This window comes from Agelaius phoeniceus, chromosome 1, assembly GCF_051311805.1.
Source record: "Agelaius phoeniceus isolate bAgePho1 chromosome 1, bAgePho1.hap1, whole genome shotgun sequence".
Classification (NCBI taxonomy): domain Eukaryota; kingdom Metazoa; phylum Chordata; class Aves; order Passeriformes; family Icteridae; genus Agelaius; species Agelaius phoeniceus.
Window position 1 is genome coordinate 53,332,787 of NC_135265.1, and position 22,041 is coordinate 53,354,827.

Here is a 22,041-nt window from a genome sequence, read left to right on the forward strand (position 1 = left end):
TGCCATAACAAAGTGATTTTATTGACATTCCTCCATAGTGATATGGTTGAATAGAAAGCACAGCCTGAGTATCATGTGACATTTTTCTGTCAATAAAAGCAAAATCAGTCCAATAATGAGGACCTTTCCTGCCACTGACTTTATGTAGTCTTTAACAAAAACCGTAACAGACATTTCCGTTAGATAAATCGGAAGCTGCAGGGAATTTGGCTAATGGTACAATATTTACTATACCTAGTATCTACTATCTACAGGAATCTGTTTTTCTACTGGAACAAAAGAACTACATGACTCACTAGTGAGAAAGTAACAATCCAATCTTTTGGACCTTGTGATAACTGGAAAATCTATCCCAGATTTAGTGTATTGCAGTAGTTTTATCTTTTCAAAATGAACACTGAGGTACAGCAAGAATAATAAAAAAGCACCGCATTTGTTGTAGAAAGATCTGTTGGTCTGCATTTGACTGAAAGCATTTAATCTTGACTGGGAATCCCTATTACTATGGAGACAGGGCAAATATCATTTCAACCGAAATTAAACAGATCTCCAGTCAAATTTGTTCTTCTGAAATTCCATGGACTGTCAAAGGATTAATAGTGAAGGACGAGTTTAACCTGTCCCCTGTGCATTTATATTTTAGCTTATTTCAGTTTCGATTTTCATGTTCAAATTCAGTATCCTATTGTTTCCAACTAGAGGTATGTCAACTATTTGTTACAGTGAAACTCGAACAACAAAACACAATCCCAACAAACACTCCCCTCCCCACAGGCCATCTCTCAGACTAGACTACGAGCTCAAACCTCAGCTACAGTTCATTCAAAAGTTCATGGGCACTTGAGCAAACTGGGTGTAAAAATTCCCCTGTGTCAGACCTGTACAAAACTCATGATTTCTCCATTAGACGTTAGATGTAGTTTGGACCACTCACTTCTTGCCTTGTGATAGCCATGGACCTCTCTGGAACATAAAAGTCAAGTTTTGAATATGCACAGACTGAAACTGAACACTTATGTAACTTATTGCAGACTGAAGTGACAGCATTTGTAAGGTTTAGACCTGACGCTGTTAACACTAAGACACAGATGTTTATACTGGATCAAATCCTGCATTGCTCATGTGGTTGAACAGTCAGTGAGACTACTTCAAGCTGGAAGACCTACTGATGATTTAAAATACCTACTTCCATTCTCTTATCTCCAGATTAATGCTAACAGGATTTCAAAACCAGAAATACCCCCTTCCCTCCCTTTACCATTAATACCATCATGACAATAATTTTCAAAAATGTATGGGCCCTCTGAAACCGTTGCCAGTATTCATTGCTCCAATCAAAAACTAGAATTCATGAAAGCTGTCAGATTGGCTTTTCCATTTTCACTCGCATTTTAAAAATCTAATGATGTTGATATTGTATCCTAATCTAGCCACCACCAGGTGGAAGAGCTGGAAAGATTATTTCACTGTAAATCTGCCCTATGGAATATCTTCTATTCTTTCCTGTGGGAAACAAGGAAACCAGAATTTCTGTAATCAGCAGTCAGTGTTTTACAAATGAAGATGAAGACCCAGGGAGTAACAGCACTTGAATCAACAGATGAACTAGGAAGGGTATGTCTTGCATATGCACAAAGTCAATTAATTGCATAATGGGCAGGTTAAATAACAGGCTGAGGGAGGTAGGTTCCTCCCTCTCTCCTGTGAGCACCATTCACTGCCTCACTCTGACTCTGCAGATGCATGGCTTCCCCCTCACTCCCGGCTGAGACTGGATTCTGCCCATGGCATGACACAAGGAATGGAGAAATACTGTGAAATGTTGATCTGGATATCAGAAAGATGATGTAGGAGTTTGAAAACCTATTGGGGTAGGGCATTTGGGAAGAGAGAGGGATAGGGCTGGAATGGCAGAATGCAGGAAATGCCACACATGGCATTTTCTTTCTCTTTGCTTTGCTTTATGAAAACAGTCAGCCATCTCTATTCCTGGCCTTAGATCAAAAAAACTTTCAAGGAAATCTGCATGACTTTGTCAACTTAGAAAGCAGCTTTTAAAAAATATTAGGCTGTGTGCTTGAAAGACAACTTGGATCAAGGATTTTGATGGGAAGTAGCTGGCTATGCTCTGTGTTTCCCAGAGGAGCAACACACAAGGTGCTTGAGATGGCATCTGCCAAACATAATCTAGTTTAGTGTGTGATGACTGCCAGAAAGTGTTGTGAAGAAGAATTTCAGGAGAAAGCCTTCTGTATTTCATTTAGTGGTGCTTGATGTTGTCTCTGAAATACAAACATCTTTTATTATGCTACAAAAAATAGTTTCACTTTTTTGTAATAAAATATAGTTTTAAAATACTTAAAAAAATTTAACTATACAGTGTTGTAAAGATTGATTTTTTCCCCACTTTTTTACTATGTTATTGAGACAGCTCTTTATTTTCCTTGGCCAAACATGGACAAACCAGTTGGATGCTTCTCTTTCTTCTTATGTTGGAAGACATCCAACATTTGACATAGTACAGGTAACTTTATAACATCATCAGGAATAAATTGGGAACCATACAAGAATCACTGGATTTGGGGGCCAGAGGTGAAGCGGCAGGAATTACATACATTGGAAGATTTCATGTTCCTGGTGTGACTTGTCCTGATGAAATTCATATGCACATGACAGATGCTCTGAGAAAAACATTAATTTTTCCATCTCTCTTGTGCAGTGGGCTGGTCACATAGAATCAATACCTGAGAGCTCATTCATGGAAACACTAAATATCATTTTCAGTGTGGGGTACAATGAAGCTGGCCTGTAGCTGCAGCCTCTGTTTGCAACGGTAATATTAAACAACAACATAATAAAACATAGATTCTCAGTAAAAGCCACACAGTAAATTAGCATAAAAGTTACTGAAATGCCACAGAAATCAAATGAAGGGGCAATTTAAGTATTTCAGATTTTTATGTACCAGTAACAAAAAAAAAATTTTTTTTTTTTGCTTAGAAATATATTTTTGGATCCATCACCTTTCAAATACCTACTGACCTTAGAATAAAAGCAGGAGAAAGATCTAAAGCTCTCAGAATGCAGTTTTTCAAATGTGATGAGGTTCTGTATAACCACCATAAATATATGCGAGAATGCAGAGTCCAATTTTTTTTCCTCTGGTGAGAAAACTTAGGACGAAATAGATGTGTTGGATCTAAAACTGGTCTCCTGATTTTACAGTGATCTAAAACATAACTAACACAAAACTACCAGTAACAAGCCCTCAAGGGGGTGTTGTACTTCATAGTGTTGAACACTATGATGTTACCTTCTCACGTACCTTCACAAATCTGTCACTTTGCATTTCTTGCATCCTTTAACATATTTAGTGTCAGAAGATACTTTGTATTTCTATTTCCCAGTTAAGACAAACACTTTCAATCTGAGATTGGTCTTGGAAAACAAGGGCAGCAAAGATTAATAACTAGAATGTAATCAGAGCAGTAGTTTGACTGTAACAGCCTCAGCAAAATCCATCCAAAGACAAGCCTACTGCTGTTTTCCTTTTTTTCCCTCCAGATTCAGAGTTGGAAAGTACACCAAACTGAAGAGGCTTATGTCTGCAGTAACAAGAGCAAGATCTTTAGTTTAGTGGTACTTAGAATGACTGGAGGGCCTTTGGGCTTCCTCCAAGAGGATGTACAGAAAAATCTTAACACCCAGAGAGTTACAGTTCCCTTCATACCTGACAAACACCTTCATTCACTGCAGCTTCTCATTTGACAGACCCCAGACAAAAACATTCTGTCTACAACCAATCACTCTTGAGGATATGGACTATTCCACTGAACAAGAAAAGAGAAACAACAGAACTGACAACCGCCCCCAGCAACCATGGATTAGCCCAACCTAACAGAAAATAAATGGCTTCTGACACAGGGGATGGGATTGTCTAGACTTGTCATTTGGAAACAAACATTTTAAACATCAGAAAACAAAGATCTGGTAAACAGAACCCAAGGGTATTCATAAGAGTAGAACATTCTTCTTACTTCCCCTTTTCCTTGTCATATACAATACTAAGGTAAGGGAGCCTTGTCCTTTATGCTACATAATAAAACATCCTTCTTGAGTGTGCACAACCTTGTGCTTCTTGTGTGGTAAACATTACAATGGAGATGCCCCTCCCGATAGCTCTGAAGTGCGAGTTCTCTCCAGTACTGGCAAGCAACAATCATAACAATCACTGTTATGCTTTGCATTGCATTACAGGTTGGTGGTGGTTTTTTTTTACTTTTTGAAGGTCTTATCTGCACCGTGTATCTGGGCCAGTTCCAGCTGATACAACTGATGTGGATCATGAGTTCATATATAAAAATTTCAGTTTTGCTCATAGGTGTCTTTCAGATGGACAATACATACAGGGAAAATAGGGATGGATGATGATATATTTGACCAGCTCCTAGTACTGGATTCAACGATTAAGAAGTAAGATGGGCTATGAATTGATTTAGAAGATATGGGTATATAAAAGCTTGGAATGCTTGATGAAGTTTGTTTTTAATTTTTTTAATCAACGTAGGTGGAAGTAAACATTTATTAACATTTGGTCAAGTGTAGTGTAACTTGCATTTGTATTTTCATTGTTATTAATGGAGGTATGTAGAGATATACAGAAACCTTGAGACAGTTGATTTTCTATTGCATACAGACTAGCAGTCCATTGGAAACAGAGGATGAAAGCATGAAGGTTAGATCATAGAGGGTGGCAGTTCTTCATGCACGGCTTTTGTTAATCTTGATTTTTGTTTTGTTTTCAAAAATAAAAACATGGGAAACCAAGATCAAATGACGGTGGACAGGAAAGGTGACATCATCTGCCATAAAAACACCAGAAGTGACGAACCCCCTCATTCAAGTCCAAAGGTGCTAGTTTCTTCAACAGCTGTCAGCAGCTTTTCATACAGCATAGAATATGAAGGGTAAGGTGGAAGATCCAAACGGTTGAAACATGTGTGTGCCCTGTAAAAGGAAAATATGCTACATGTTAGGCTGAATCTAAGAAACTTGAGAAAATAAGAATCTAAGAATTGAGAAAGCTAGCTTCTACTGAGACTCAAGACATTCAAGTTCACTCAAAGTAAAACTTTTTAATTCCACCAAAATATGAGGTACTGAAATGTATGTGCATATGCACCTGAATATGTTATACAGAAGACACGAGCTAAGTATCAACATAAGATCTGATATTCCTCCTTCGGATGTTGCAGGGCTCTTGTACGGATCTTGATGGAGAAGAATGCCGGAGGTCACTGAGGAGCTGGGGTTTAGGGCCTGATAAAGAAGGTCATTACTATAATTTTGGATGCTTCAAGATTTTTTAACAAAATGGCACTCATCTGTACATCCAACATGATCTGTCAATAAGTTTTGCAGCAGTGGACAAACACAATGTGATGGAATACAGTGACAGAATGGGCTGAGCATGTGTTTGCAGTGAGGCAGGCCTGCAAAAAGACCATTCAGGGATCTGCTAACTGAGGAAGGAAGGCTGCTGAAAATATTCAGCAAGTCAGCTGTTGGCCATCTGCTGCAAGTCTGGCCTTTAAACGTTATTTATTTGTAGTATCCAAGACAAAAGCAAAATATTCTGTGCAGAGCAAGCTGCAAACTTGATGACCATCTCTTTCCCCAGTTTTACCACTACATTTACCTAACCTTATATTTACATTGGCAGCACCTTCAAAAAAAGCCATGGAATGGGTTCCATGCGTGCCTTTACCCTGTTGCAGCTTTTCTGGCAGCAGCAATTAGACCCAGAGGCAGACAGCCCTTCACTGTGGGAGGTGCTTTACAAATGTGGAGTAAAGAAACAGCTCCTGCCCCAACAGTTCAGCCATTTCAACTGACTGGGAAACTGCACAGCTCATTCAACAAATGGACGTGGGAGGGGCACATTTTCAGTAAAATTGTTTCAGTTTTTTTTCAGTCAGCTTTTAGAGTTTTACATAATGATAGCAATATTTCTATTTCCTCTTGCTCACTGGGATAAATGTGAATTGACAAAACTTTACAGAAGGAAATGTAGCCTCAATGGCTAAACAATGTCTGAGCTTCTGGCCCCTAGTATTTTTAGAAGCCATGGAGTTGTTTTACTTTGAGCTCTTCTATCTCAAACTTTAACTAAATCCTATTTCTCTTACACTGAAGCAGCAGAGGTATCTTGGAGAAAATAACATGAAGCCACACTAGTCATCTCTTAGGCCACCCACAAAGTGAGAAAGATGTAATGGTACTAGATGGGCTGGCCTGAGACTCGTAGATTCAGAGGAAGAGCTTTATCAAGCACCAGTGGTGAATCATTAAAAGCAATCAGGCAACTGAAATAGCCAGAGGCACATAATCTTCACTGCATTACAGAATTTCAATTAGGAGAGCTTCTACCATTCTTTTTCCCCTTTCTGAATGAAGATTTGGTAGCTGGTTAGTCTCAGAAGTGAATACAATAAACACAGAATTTGTGGAAATGAGCTTGGAATGCCTGAGTTAGTGAAAAATGAACATTAAGAAAGCTGTTACTTAATTCATCTCTTGAAATTAAACATGGCAGCTCATGTGTATTATCCATGAGTAGCCCTGCAGTATTTATTGTTCATCTCAACAATCTTTGGTAACATAAATTGTTTCTACAATCCATTGGCAATACTATCAACCACTGGGAGTTAATTAAGAGGATTCTCATAGTCCATTCAGAACATGTTTATCACAGGCAAGACAACCCCATGCAGAGATAGCCAGTCTTGAGGAGCTCAGCTGCTGGGCTCCAGAATTGGAAGTGGCACAGCCATGGTGGTTCAGGTGTGAGTTCCTCCAAAGCAGTTTTACAGAAACAGACCTCTGTATGGTATTTAACCATGGTATATTTAACTGTTTGAGACAACAGCATCTCAGACATTGCTGCTGTGCATCCTCTTGTGTGGTACAGCCATATCCACAGCCACTGACTCTGGTGTTTACTTTCTTGCAGACATTTATCTTAAGTGATCATTATCCATCTGGTTTCACACTGGTTGTGAAACAACCTTTCAATGCTGTTGACTTTTAGACATCCTTGACCTAGCCAAACTCAGAAAAAAGATACATTCCTTTTCTTACTATGATGTTTACAGATGTGGGCTCTCCTGTAGAAGGTCTCAAGGAATTTATTGTGGGGAGCAAAGAAAGGAAAAGAAATGTTAACATGTCTAGAAACACTGAAATATTTTGCTAAACAACACTCTCGTGTTCCCCATCTCAACAACTTCACAGAAAAAAATCCTTGCACTTCAAAGAAAGGTGATCAAATTTGAAATGAAAAGAGCATTTCAGAAGCACTATCCAGGTAAAGTTTACACTTCTACCTACTTATGGTGCAAACCACAATAGATTGCCAAGGGCAAAACCTGAGTTCATATTCTGGTTTGTGAAACAAGTGTGGATCTACTGCAACTCCAGTGATGCCTGTGAAGCCCACTCAGTCTTAAATAAGGATAATTATGTGCAAAACTGTCTGTTTTTTATCATATATTGTGTGATACTGCAGTACACAGGGCAATTAAGAATCAGTGATACTTTCCATAATGCCCAATGTTGTCTAACTGTGCTCCATCCTCCAAAGGGGTAAATTCCTCCTGAATTATGTTGGCCTCCTACTACTGATCCCAGTGAGAGTGACTACAGTAAGCATAACCAGAGAACACTTGCCACACATACTGGGGTGAAAACATCACATCAGTAGTGCAAGAAGTAGTCACAGCAAAGAGAAAATATTTCTTCCCTTGATTTAAGCCTCCTACCACATAAGCCTGCTGACATTTGAGAGGGTGTTCAGGGAATGTAAGGCCTGGAATAAGAATTACATTGGTAAGAGCTTTTATGGGAAGGATTCTGGCTTCTCCAGAAGAAAATGCAAGATAAAGTAATGTAAACCAATTCTGACCCTCGTATGCCCTCATCCTCCAGTAAGTTAAGCAGTAAATGGACCACTTAAAATTTCATTCTTCCTGGCAGTCTGTCTCTATTACTTAATACAGTTTTGGTGGGCTTGAACCTTGAATCTTGCTCATTGTTCACAGTGCTATGCTATTTCTTTTCTTCTAAGAATTCTTTCTAAAAATTATAAGCTTTTAAGATTTTTGCATTCTTCTTTTCTTTGTCAGTTCTCTTATTCCCCATAAAGGTGAGAATCCAAAGGCAGTTAAAGTGGGCACAGAACCCCCTGCTATCTTAATTATAGCTTGAAACTATCTACTAAAGTAAGGCTTACATTCTAACATAATCATGCCTGCCAGGCAGAAACTGGGCAGTTCTGTTCACCTTGCTTTCGTTAAAGGAGCCCACAAACCCCCCTTGGTCAATCTGAGAACCCACAAATAGTAGCTTTTGTTCCTTCTGCCTGTAAGAGGGAACACTTACATGCTGTCTGGGAATCAGTGTTAAACAGATGAATGTAGATTTGTAGCTGATACTGCTGTTGTATTGAAGAGGAAAGAGAAGATGGATGGTAAGAGACAGCAAAGTCCATGCACTCAGTCCATTGGTAAAGAAGGAAATTATGAGAATAAAGTTATTTGTAGTCACAATCTTTTTTTTTTTTTAATTAGAATATGGAACTCTGTGGTGATTAAATACTTGATCATCCAACAGAGAAGAATAGAATTCTCTTACAAAAGATCAGATATTTACTAGCACTGGTAATCTGCATCATACATAACACATACTACACTGCTGAATGAAAATCTCTTCTGATGAAAGAGTAGTTGCAGCTCAGCACTGTTGGGGAAAGTGACCTCATTGCGTCAAATGTGATTATTTGAATCCCTGGGATACACACTGAGGTCCTTACTTACTTGATACTCAAACAGACATAATCTTGGAACTGGCAGGAGTTTTTGCCAGGTGAGGAGTGCAGTCACAAGGTGGGACAGTGGCATTTGTAGGCACCAAACACTTTTTACAGCCGAGGATTTAAGAAGACTGAACTGTTGCCTCCTATAGTTATAGTAGAAAGCACTGCTAGTTCTTAGCACAGGTCTGTTTTGGGCCAGGAGTTCTGCTCCCATGGTACCAAATGAAGCTCTGCTATTCCAGCTAGAAAACCAGTGGCTTTTCATTAATGTTTGGTGGGGAACAAGAATCCATCCTAGCAGAACTACCACTAAAACTGATTCCATTTACAAACCTACATGACAAAGAAGAGGTGAAGAGAGGATTCCTGCTTCAGAAGAGGCTGTAGGTGCAAAAATTCTCCAACCATCCCTACTCTGGCAACCAGTTAAATGAGTAACACCTTCATTTTGGGACAAAGCTTTCCATATTATATAGGAAGAGTAAAACTCAACCTTGATGAACAAGTGATTGAACCTGCTATTTTATATGACAAGTTATACCAGTTTGGAAGAACCCATGATGCAGATTTACACCGACAGATCTGTAGAGCTGGCAGTCTCTTTGGAACCTGCTTTAGGGTCATTGTCTGGAGATCTGGGATTAGAGCAGCATCTCTGAGCTGAAACTGGTGCCTCAAGTTTCTAACATATGTGATCTCGAAAGTAAATACAGATAGGAAAAATGTGTCTGGCGCATGTGCGCACTCCAGAAATAAAACAGTGGTGTAATCTTACTCTTAGTCTTAGATGAACATATTACACCATGATTACCCTGTTCATGCAGGGAACTGGTACTAATGAACAAATCCACCAACTTAGAATGAAGTTACTGGATGTTCAACCTTCCTGAAAAAGTCTTGCTTACCCTCAGTACTTTCAAGAAGCACTCTAAGTGCCATGTATTAGGGCTATTATTTGAAAAGTGTTTCATTTTAGAAATGTACACCATGCCTTTTTTCTGGCCTTGCCATGTTGCTGTTGCAAGTGCCTATGTGCTAACACCTATGTAGTTTAGGTGTTAGCACAGCTCTGCTCACTATAAGCAAATGGTAGTTGCATGCTCCATTGCCCAAGTGTAGGGATATTTGCCAAACTACTTCAGCCATCTGGAGCAGAAGTAAGGGAACAGGTAAGGAGTCATGGATTCTCCTGATAGAGCTAAAAGTTCTCTACACTTTGTACAGCAGTTAAAGTGAAAAGGGAATTTGTTGTGGTTTATTGTAAAGTTAGTTACACTCATATCACAGGGTTAAAAGGCTGACAGGATATGACATAAGACTTTTTCTTAGCCTGTAAGTCTTAAGTATGTAAATAAATCTAAATAAACGTGGGCAAACCATAATCAGGTATTTAAAATACAAGTTTTAAATAATACTCATTTAGTTGCTTAACTAAGGATTTAGGGAAGCTCCAGGTACAGCCTGTGTATTTTATGCATTTCTTAGCACTGTGTATACTTGGCAGCACCCCATAATTTTATAAAAATGCAGGCAATAATTCATGGTGATCAAGCTGTGTTTATTTCCCATGAGCAAGTTTTTTTTTCTTTTTCCCCTGGCTAAAATGAATGCAGAGCTCTAAGACTTCTAACAAGTGCTACCAACTTTCACCTGGAAAGGAGGCCTCTGTCAGGGAGAGCAACTCATTCAGAGATCAGCAGACAAACATAAAATCTCGAGGCTAACTGAATCTGAGTCAGAAGTAGTGCCTAGGTTCACAAAGAAAGTTAAACAGAGCAGAAAGGGGCCAATTACCTTTTCAGAACTTGATGGGTCAGGCCAGGGCATTTTCTGTGCATGCACCAAGGTCCACCCTTCCCTCTCACCCCTTTGCACCCCAGAAGGAGTGCAAAGAGAGCTCTGTAGAAATGCTGCAGAGTCTGTGACTGCTGACTGTCTGCAGGCAGGAATGTCCTCAGTAAGCTCCGAAACCCTTACATAGAACCTGACTATATAAATATACTGCAAAAGGAGGACCTGGACTACAAATAGCAAACTGTTGCTCTCAGGCTTTCTTACCGCATTGCTGGCTGGAGCTCAGATGGCATGAGTCATCTTACTGACCTTACATGTTTTCATCTTGTTTTAAAATCACAGTGCCCACATCTAGCTTCATGTAGGCTCCAGCTCTCCATATAATCTTCACAGAGTCCTTATGGTGGATGTACACAAACCAAAATGTACCAGCTGTGACTCAGCTGAGCTATTTCTAAAGTCTGTGTTCAGGTGAGATGAACTGTTCCTTGAAAACACTCCCATCTCCTGACTTTAGAGGGAGTTCACATAAGATATCAGCTCTGAATGCCTTCTGATATAGTGCCTTGGCTCCAGTTTCTGCATCTCCCACTGCATAAGCATGGGTTAGAGCAGACTTGGACTGAGAGGGTGACCAGATTTGGACTTTACCTCTCCAGAGGACTCAGGTGTTTGCTCAAGTCCATGTCTTATGATATGTTTCTGGGCAAACAACATGGAGAGCAAGTAATGAAAAAACTAGACCAGACCCTTGGTTAATTGATTGTCTGACTATATTTGTGAGGTCTATGAGATGAAATTTTTGCTCTGTGCCATAAAAGTGGCCTCCTTTGCAGTGTAGCTGAAAGCAAATGATAAGAGCAGGAAAAAAGCATCCTTTGGAGGGCAAATGTGATATAAAAGGGCCACTGTAGCAAAAGTATCTCAGAGGCACTGAAATGTTCTGTAATCCCAGTGGGGCAGAGCCTCAGGCAACTGTCAGGACATTCAAGAAAAGGTGACTCGCTTCAGTAAGGAAGGATGAGTGCTGGTCACCCATAAAGAAGTAAAGCAGAACTCATAGCTGAAACCATCAGTGGCTGTGCCATCACTCTCTTGGGTGGCCTGAGGCAAGTCCACCCCTTTGTGCCCCTGCCCCTTTGTTCTGAAAAGGAAGATGACCCCTCCTTTGGGAATCACTGCCGAGTCTGTTGATTCTGTATGACATTATAGCTCATTTGCTCCTAGCTGGCTGACTGAACTAGATGCAACAAATTGGATATTATCAGTGAAGTTCTGTCACTAAGCTTCTTCATTACAAAAAAGTGGAACCATCAGAATAAATGAAGGGATTACATTCAGGTCTCCAGCCAAAACTCAGAGACAGATTTTGGCTTTTATGTCTCTGTAAATTCAGAAGTATTTTTGTTAGCACTTTGAAAGTGAAGAGAACAGAATCAGTTGACAAGCTCTTGTTGATCTGAATCTGTTCCAGAATCAAAATAAGAGAACTAGGTTTGAACCTATGGAAATCTTAATCTTAACCATTTCCAAAGATTTCAAATAGTTTGAATTGAGCCTACAAATCAAAAAGACAGCAAAAGAAAACACTTTTCTCTGAACATAATTACAGAACAACAAGCTGATCATTGTTTCTTTGGTTTTTTGTTTTTTTTTTTTACTTGTCCTTACTGTATTCATTAATTGACAGAGAGATGGAACGAAGTACCAGGCCTGTGTTTCTAACAGCAATTCTGGTGCAAAGTCCTGGCTGGGACGTACCTTGGGAGGGAGGTGATTTTCCCCCATTTCTCTATGCAGAAGCGCCGCAGGCCATTGCTCCCTCGGAGAGCAGCAAAGCCCTCGTAGGGCACACTCGACGTTCCCGTGACGAACTGCAACAATCGCAGCCTCTGCTCGTTGTTAAACCTCTCCACAGCTGCCCAGAACCACCGGATCACTATGTGTCCATCATGGTAGCCTACACCAAGCAAGAGAAATAAAAATCACGCCCTCCTAACTGAGAAGAGTAACATTGACAAATGTTCCCATTAGCATGGGGCAGTAGATCTCCTACTGGAAAGATCCTGGCCTAACAATGTATCTTGTTCTATTTTGTCCTGGATACTATAATATCACTAACTCATTTCGGACCCTGAAACTCAAAAATCTACTTGAGACTCACTGGTCTCTCACAAACCTTTTGGCAAGAACTGTGGTTACATGCATGCGATATTAAAGACCAACAGCAATATGCCACACAGTGTGAGTCTCAACAAGTTAACAATTTCTGGTTCCTGAGTAAATTCTCTCTTGGATTGCAATAGCGTTCGACATATGGAGAGGAGTTGGCTGCCACAAACCCTTCCCTGGCAAACTTCCCACCTGAGGGGCTCTGAGCCTTGATTTGTGCCAGTGAGAGCCAGCATATACCAGGCTGAATTTGTTTCAAAAGTTAAATCGAAAAATGTAGGAGGAGAATAACACTAGGGACCAGCTGTGCTTGTGGTAAACTGCATACTTCAAGGTAACCCAAAGGCTGGGCAGTGACCAGCAAAGACTGAAACCTTGTATTTCAGGGGAGGGTATGTGAACCTCAGGAACTTTCCACTTGTGGTCCAGAACCGGTGGATTTCACATTTTTCCATCATCCAAGACAGCCTGGATAAATCATTCTTTAAAGCAAAACCAGACCAAGCAGCAGAGAAGGGGAAAAAAATCCAACTTGACATAGTTTAAGCTAAGGGGACAGTTAAACAAGATCTATACATTGTTGAAATGTAATTGACAACTGTGAAATTCAGCTCCTGATTTTAGCTACCTGCTAAAGCCAGTAGGACTTGCAGAACTACTTTCTGTGAGGCTAAGAGTTCAGTCACAGTCATCTTAGGTGATTTGTAACTTTTAGATCTAATTGTGCAAAACCTTTTCAGTCTGTAATGGTCAAAACTCCTTCTAACTCTGCAGTAATTGAATAGATAAAATCTGGATAGAAATAGCAGAAGCAATTTCAGTAGTATAACACCACAACACCTGAACTCTTACTTTTTTTTTATTTCAGGAGTTATCTTTCACAATAACTTCCTGGACAAAATATGGCATTTTCCCTCAGGAAAGACAGAAAGAGAAGATGGAGCAAGATTTCCATGTTTTAGACTGAAACAATCAAGATAGTAGTAAACATGAGCAGGCAGTTTACCTCCACGATATTCTGTGTTGTTCCGCCAGTCATTGAGATCTATTTCTGCAGTGCCAGCTATAACTAGCTCCAGTTCTCTGGCATCAAAAACAGAGACAAGCCTGGAGTCTACAACCTGGAACACAAACCACCTGTAAGCACAGTTCAGACTGGAAATGAAGCAAAGTCTTATAAACCTATGGTTCTGGTGGCCAACTCTTTATCCTGACAAAGTTTGAATGTTTGCATTCACATATTTGTGTACGATTAGGGAAGGGCAAGAATAGGTGACTACATGGGTTGGTCAGCAAAGCCAACTGGTTTTAACCCAGTCCTTGTAACAGTTCTGCCAGAAAGATATTCTCAGATCCAGGTGTTCAGTAAAGATAAACTGCAAAATCCAGGGACAGCAATGGAGCAGAATCCAGGAATACCACCAGCAAGCTTGGACTGCACCTGTGGACTGACTTTCCTGGAACAAATCCCTGAAGACACAGTGTGTTTCATCAGATTCTCATCAAAGTGTACAATTCTTCACAATCTTTCTTTGTCAGGGACCCCTAATCCTCACCCAAAATCACAACATGGTAGAACAAAATTTGCAAATGCCTACTTCTCTCACTGTGTGAATGGAAAGCAGTGTAGTTCTTAACTCTTGATCATAAGTAATGCTTTATCACATTCAGAAGACACATTTCTTTCCTTTTTCCTTTTTCCTTTAATCCTAAACCGCTATATCCAAGGTCTCTGTCTGTAGAGATCCAAGAACTCCAATTCCTTGCTGTTTGTGTCTGTTTAGTTGCTCTCTAGTGTACCAAAGAAGCATTTAACCAGGGTGCTACTCATTCAGGTGAAGGAGGGATGACTGTGGAAGCATCACTTTGCTACTTACTTCGTAGAAGCCACGGACCAGGGCCTCTGTTTGCTGGACCACTCCTCGCTCCACTCGCCACTTTACCATTCTCTCGATGTACTCCTTTTTGTTCTTTTCTGTCACTGCTGTATTTGCCCCTCCAGACTTCAACTCTCTCTCTGTCACCTACAGAACAAAGATAAACAGTGGTGTAGCTTTGCACGGATCATGTTGTGTTTCAAATATGAGATCATCCAAGCCACAGTACAGGAAACAATAGGATGTAGAGGCAATCACAATATTGGAGTAGCAGATTGCTTTGCCAACTGGAAGGGATATCTACTTGTCTCTTAGGCAACAAGTGTTACCCTTCCCCAAGTGCTAGTAAAAATGTTTACTTAGAAATGCAAACAGCTAAAGAAAGTATCATAAAATGAATACTCCCAATACACTACCTAAAACAAGACCTGTACAGCAACCTTGCACAGATAAATAGTCACTGTGGGGTTCAGAGTTTTGTGTCAGCCATCCAAACATGAGAAGAGTTTGTACTGTAAATAACTTTTTCTTATTTTAAGCAAGAGCTGCATAATTTCTTTGCACTTTAATAGTTAATTTAGTTGGCTTGGGTTACTAAAGCTTGAGATTGAGAAGAGATTTAAGGAATGAGTCTGGATCCCACCCAGCAAGCGCATACTCCTCCTCCCATGTGACAGAAAATTGTATTTGTCTTTCAATTATTTTCACATTCAATTCAGTTGATTTAAAAGGAAGAATATGTTGCTCTTGTCTTCAGTTTTCTGCTGCTATAACAATGATGTCCACCACAGACATTAAATGAACTGTATGAATATATATTCATTACTAGCATTATTTATATTATTATCTATTTATTAGCCCAGCAGACAGCATACAGCACAGCCAGTATTTAGGTCACCTTACTTGAAGGACCTATTGCAATATTATGAATTGAGAAACATTGACTGAGTCATCTAATCGGTAGCTTAGTTGAGAAACAGCAGGAACAAGTAAAGCTAGATGGAAGGAGTTAGGAATTCTTAGCTGGTTCAGGTTAAATTCCAAACATAAATCATTGCATCACCATTATACAAGAAATGCTACATTGTCCAGAAAGCAGGGCTCTGGCCCAGCTACCATGCTGTATTCTTCAAGGCTGTGAGGCATTAAGGTGTATCTGCCAATCCAAAGACTAAGTGTTGTCTAGCTTTAAGCATGACCATAATTCCAGATGTTCAAAGTTTCCTGCAAGACTTCCCACAAACACCTAGAAAACTATTGTTTTTTTAACTTCTCATTATCTGTATAAATTCAAATACTATTAATTATCTATGATTGGAGGCTAGCAATCAATAGCAATGTGTCCCTATTTCAGGGCTTTTGTTCTTAGGGGCATTAACTGCAGCTGTGAGCTACAATTGAGAATCAGGTTTCAGTGTAGCTCACTCCTTTTACCTGATGGGAACAATTGCCAGGGCTCAGAGACAGGCTGTATCCACAGAGAGCTCAGAGTAAGGCCTGGAAGAACACTTTCTACTGGGTAAAAGCATGAGAAAGTACTTTGGGTCACAAGCAACTGACACATCTCTGTCTTCTAAGTGAAATTCTCAAACTGTCATTCCCCCACCAGTAAAAATGTGTAATGCTTGATTTGACACTGTATCACTGCTGTTACAGGAGTGCTCTGGGTTCTAGTACACAAGAAGGCTGGAACTGATATGGAGTAAATTCTCCTTAAGAAATGACCAAGAAAGAGGATTTGGCCTGAAAGCCTTAGAAGTTCAATACACATAAGAGATGAGACAAGAAAATATGAAAGTAGCAGTGAATGGTCCATAATAAAGTCATTGTGGAAGAAGGACAGAAGGGCTGTAACCATCTACTATACAGCTCCTCAAGGAGACCGTATATTTCTCGTTTTCCTTACCCAGCTCTTGAAATCCAAATTCCCAAATATTAGCAGAGCTCCCACTGTGATCTACACTTGCACATGTACCAAGCAAAGCAATGCTCAGATGGCATTTAAGTGGTTAGATACTCTTGGCATGGAAGAATTTCCAACTAGGATCCATCTGTGAGCATAAAATATGACTGAAATTCTTTGTTATTTTGCTGTCAGCACTTAGTAAATTTCAAGACGAAAATCTTTCACTTAGGACACTTGGATTCTGACAGTTGTAATTCACAGTGAGAACCAACCTTTCTCCCCATCATTAGTTCTAGCAAAGTCAGTGTCCAGTACATAGACAACAGCATCAAAAAGTACTAGACAACTGCATCAAAATCCAACCTTTAGTGTTCTTTTGCTTTTATACCACAGTATCCACAACAGATTGTAATTTTTTTCTATTCTATTTGGAGCCATCTCTTATCTTCCACAACAGACTCCTTTGTAACTGTTTTCTCTTTCCTTTGAGGAGAGTATAACAAGTAATTAGTGTGCCAAATGTTACCTTCAGATGCATCAGGGCAACTCAGTTCTTATTCAACTTTGTAGTCTTCCCTTGTAAATACAAACTTGTCTCATCTGCCTTTGTGAATATGTCTGTATGTTTCTGTCTGCCTTTGTGTATTAGTCTCATGTAGCCATACCTTCCAGGGAAACCACTGTACTGTCAATTCAATGTCATGCAAGCTCTCAGTTCCAAGTCCATGAAAAACTCCTGCATTTGAGTCTGTGGAAAAACAGTGTTATTGCTCCTACAGATGCTTCCTACTTTAATTCTTCTGCCCCATCCTTTTCATCTACCCTTAACTCTGCTCATCCTTTGTAACCTTTTGCTATATTCAGGCTAAATTTAGTTTTTAATATACTCCCTGAAGCCTTGCTTGCTTTCTGTTACTTTAAAGCTCATAGCTGAGCAGGGCTGGAATTCCTTCCCTCAGAAACTTGTCAAACTCTTCCCTAGCTCACAGAACTACCCTAGCTTTGTGCAATCCCTCCAGGAAACTAACTGTCAAGTGGTGAAAGCCATTCTCTGGATATTCCTGTGGATACACAGTTTGTGGTGATCGGGAATGGGGCTGCAGCTGAGCCTCATGCCTAATGGACTACGACAGTGTAGGACCTGTGAACGGTATGGAAGGCAAAGAAACATGGAATGCTGATGTGTATTGACCAATCACAAAAGGGCAGTGAGGGCACACACAGGTGTGATGCATGTAAGATGGAGGGTATAAAAGGTCATATTCCACTTGATTTCTCTGCTCCTTTTGACACTGTGTATCTGTTCCTTACAAGGTATCTCCATCCCCTGAGCTTCTGCAGTGCTTGGTGGGCTTCGTTCTTCAGCCTCTCTAGTTCTCAGTATCTCCTTGGAGATCCTTAACCATGGTCTGAATATTGTTTTGATTCCCTTCAATGCTTCCCAGAGATAGTTATAATCCAGCATGGTTTGCAACCATGGGCAAAGAGCACCAGGGTTTTGGTGCAACCCAAAGAATCCCACAGGAGACATTTATTCTGATTGCTAGACTGCATTTAAGCCAGTGTTGCACTCTCCCTAAGGGTCTAGTGATCAGCCAGGTTACAGAGAACTGTCTGACTAAGGTAGAGCTGAGCTGCAGAAAGCACAACAAATAGATGTACATACCAAGTTGGTAAGTAGGTGCAAGGCAAGTAAGAGACACAGAATCTAACAGGGAGATATTAGACAAAATAATGGTAAGGATTGCCAAGTCCTACAGCACCTGTGAAATGTTTTTTGTCCCTCCTAATCCATCCTTTCAGTCACATCAGCTTGAAGTTACATTGCTTGCATTCACCAAATGCCACATCTGTGTGAACTACACCCTGGAGAGAAGAGCTGCACTCCCGAGAATTCCTCATGCTTATCAGAGTGTGGCTCAACAGGCCCGTAGGGGGGCTGGTATTGTATATTATACACCCTAAGAATAAACATCTGCCTTAGAACAGGTGGCTTGAAAGAAACAGAAGGTAGGAGAAGAAAATGTTATTGAAAGGCTAAAGGATCTGTTCTGACAGAAAGATGTTCATCATGCTCAACTTTGTCAGCTTCAAATTTGCTTTTCAGATGTTTTACATAGCTGTGCTCACCTGTCCAAACACCTCCTCGTTCACTGTGAAGGTTAGATCCAGGATATCTGTGATATTGTTATCCTTCATCCACTGCAAGCTCTGATGGAACTCTTCATCCAGGTACTCTAAGTCACTTAAATCACATGGCCTGATTGCAAGACAAGAAAAAATATATGGTCCTGTGACTCCTGTTAGAATGATTTCCTACTCAGTGTGTGAACAAATTTACTGAAGATCCAACATAAAACTGAAGTTCATTTAGTTTTGTTAACATCAAAGGCTGTTTTACAGACCCTCTTGAAGCAGTTCTGCAACTGTTTGCTTTGCATAGCTGGGCTCAAGGCCAAATCTGTTGGCTGCCTGCATTATTTGCTGTCAGAAGACACCCCTGGGGTTTGATTTTACGTGGATCTTCAGGATGCTCTGCACTTCATAGCACATGTGTCCCTTCAGCCCCACTGTGCTGTGCCTGGCTGCTTCCATTATCTATCATCTGCCAGGTGAGCACACAGCACTGACACAGGGCAGATCAGGCAGCCTAAATTTCTGCTAATAAGGAGCCATCCCTGTCTGCTGAAAGGACAGATTTGTTATGAACAGCCTGGTTTCTAACTCCCTAAAGGGGCAACAAGGATGCAGGGAGAACCCTAGGTTTCAGCCTATTTTCAGACTACATCAGGTACAATTGAGTGTTTGTACCCCAGCAATAATAATAGGTTTTAAAAACCCAACAAAGAATAACATGATAAAGAACTTAAAGGACTGTAAAGACAGGTATCTTTGCTGATTTGGAATCATCTTAATTGATGAAGCTGTTTCAGCTAAGCTTTATTCTGCTCTTTAGCATTTAATTGCAGTCTTGAGTTAATATTTATGGCTTTTTTATTGTTGTAAAAATTTTGTGTACTTTGTTTTACTTCAGTCTATTAATTAAAGAGGGACTGATTGTCAATCTAAATTAACCTGATAAACTTCAAATTGAAAGTCATGTATTCTTGGTAGCTTACACTTACTAAAATAAAAGACAAGAGAAGACCAAAAAAACATTCCCTGGTTATATCTACATGAACATTCTTAATTAACCCAACTTATGTTTTAGAATGAAAAGCTACTCTGCCAGTGAGGCATGACAAATTATGTATTTTTGCTTAATATAACCTCTGTCCTTTTTTCCTTATTATTTTGTTTCATTCCATTAAGGATGTTTTTCAGTTTTCCACCTGGCTGAAGGTGGAATAACTTTGGAATAACTTTTCACCAGTAGTAAACTCTGGAGTTATGTGTCAGAACTTTCTGATGTGTTTTTCTAAATGTCATACTTATTTATTTTTGTCAACATAGTATTTATGAATGGCAAATTCTTGGAGAAAGCAAAGAAAAATTAAAATATGTTCATTTTCTATCGCAGAACAACAACCCACCAGCAGAAAGAACTTGAAGGTCAGTGTGTTTGAAGCAGCTCCCTGAGGGTCTGTGTCTCTATAGGACTCCCTGTGGGATGCTGTTTGTGCATGGTTGTGGGGTTATACTCACAGCCTTAGCAGGGCTTTGTAGAAGGGCCTTGTGAAGAAAGCATCAAGAAGGTACTGATGGATGAGAGCCAGGCCAAGAATACGACCGCTGAACCTGAACCTGGGAAATAAAAATGCAGAGTTAATGAAGTGTAACTCAAGATTTCCAGTATAGAAACTTACACAGTTTTTTTTGTTTTGTTTGTTTGTTTCTGAATTAGTTTTTCACATTTATTCCCTGATTTATTTTTTTTCTGAGCAGACACTAAATGCCACTCCTCCCATGTCTGATCAATAATGGATCTCCCTGATGCACCTCCTGATGTAGCCATACCTGCAGCTGGCATGTTATGTGCTCTCCTGTGCCAAAGCAATGAACACTCACTTTCTGTTATCTCTCGTTCAATGTTCTGATATAGACTGACTACATCCAACACAGTATTCGGCCAGGGAAATACTGTAATGCTCCACCTCAGCAGAAAAAATGCTATCTTAAAAGAGATGCAAAGGATGTTTGGAGACTCAGTATATCCAGTTTCTGACAAGCAACAACCCTGTCTGAAGTGGGGCTTTAAAGTACTTTAAAAGGGTAGTGAGTTGACTTGATAGGGAAAAACTGTTCAAATAGTTCAGCTAACTGTTGTGACCAAGGACACATTAAAATCAGCATCTAAAGTTCAGGCACACTGTTCCAGACCACTTTCTTAATTTTGCTGCTCAGCTGTTTTCAGTATTTACACACTCCTCTGTTTGTTTCTAAGAACAACCACCCCCAGCCCCACTACAGGTACACTCAAATAGCGCCCTGCCCATTATAATCTGTGACTTGTGATGATAAACTGTTAAATTTTTCTTCCTATGATTTCTTCTATGACTTATTCTATATTTTTTCATCAAACCTGCTTTTAAATCAATCATCCCAGACAGAAAACCACAAAACTGGTGTGAGTCCAGGTGAGTTTGATTTTTGTAAGAACAACCCCCAACAGCCATTCAAAACTTGCTAATATGTAAGAAAGGAAAAAATCCATCACCCCAAATGTGAACACTCTGAGCTGACTGGTAACGCAGAGAAGCTTTACTGCACAAAAGATGAGAAACATATCAAAAAGTGTAGAAACCATTCCTTCAACTTACAGGAATCAGTGCAAAGACCTCTCCTGCACATGAATGAAACACAAGTCTGATTGTAATAAAGGTGGCAAAGAATATCTGTTCAATCAACTGAATGCTCATGGGACAGAACAACAAGTGCTTAGTATGTCAAATGGGGCACAAAATAGCCTGCTGTGGGCCCAATTAGCATTTACATCACTACAGGAGCTGCCTCCGGGTCCCCTGAATCAGAGAAAGGTGCTTATGATATGCAGCTGACCAGCCACAGAAGAATGATTATATTACCCCTTACAGCTGTTTCCACAGCAGCAACAAAAGGCAGCTGTTGGCTCTAGTTAGGGCCTGCTTCACTTCACTTGTGCTCCAGTGCAGCGCTTCCAGCAAAAGGCAAGGAAACGAGGGGCAGTGGATACAATGAAAGCACAGTGGAAGCCAGACAGCTCAAACCCCAGAAATGCTGAACCTGTAATCCGTCAGTTTTATAGCACCTCCAGGATCCATAATCGAGTCCGTTTGTCCTAAACAGCGCGTGTCAGCTTTTTTCATTTTGTTCTTCAACCTCATCCATCCCCGTAGGTTTTGAAAGTGAGGACTGAAGGAAAATGCTGGGGGTGCTCCTCACCAAGTGCTCACCCCACAGCTACTCAGCTGTGTGGGACTGGGCAGACAGGAGCCACCTGG

General features: G+C 40.2%; 1 protein-coding gene across 10 annotated transcripts in view; it reads right to left on the reverse strand.

Moving 5' to 3' along the window:
- The window catches only part of HECW1 (HECT, C2 and WW domain containing E3 ubiquitin protein ligase 1), a 252,330-nt gene continuing 230,289 nt past the window's right edge, over nucleotides 1-22,041 (reverse strand). For all 10 annotated transcript variants that reach the window (XM_077179006.1, XM_054655134.2, XM_054655124.2 and 7 more), the window contains 6 exons: nucleotides 20,267-20,365; nucleotides 18,752-18,881; nucleotides 14,716-14,862; nucleotides 13,845-13,959; nucleotides 12,428-12,626; nucleotides 1-5,007 (listed from right to left, as the gene is read on the reverse strand). In XM_077179006.1, the coding sequence (XP_077035121.1) occupies nucleotides 4,896-5,007; nucleotides 12,428-12,626; nucleotides 13,845-13,959; nucleotides 14,716-14,862; nucleotides 18,752-18,881; nucleotides 20,267-20,365 (802 nt within the window). In that variant the 3' untranslated portion in view covers nucleotides 1-4,895. The remainder of the gene's footprint in view (nucleotides 5,008-12,427; nucleotides 12,627-13,844; nucleotides 13,960-14,715; nucleotides 14,863-18,751; nucleotides 18,882-20,266; nucleotides 20,366-22,041) is intronic.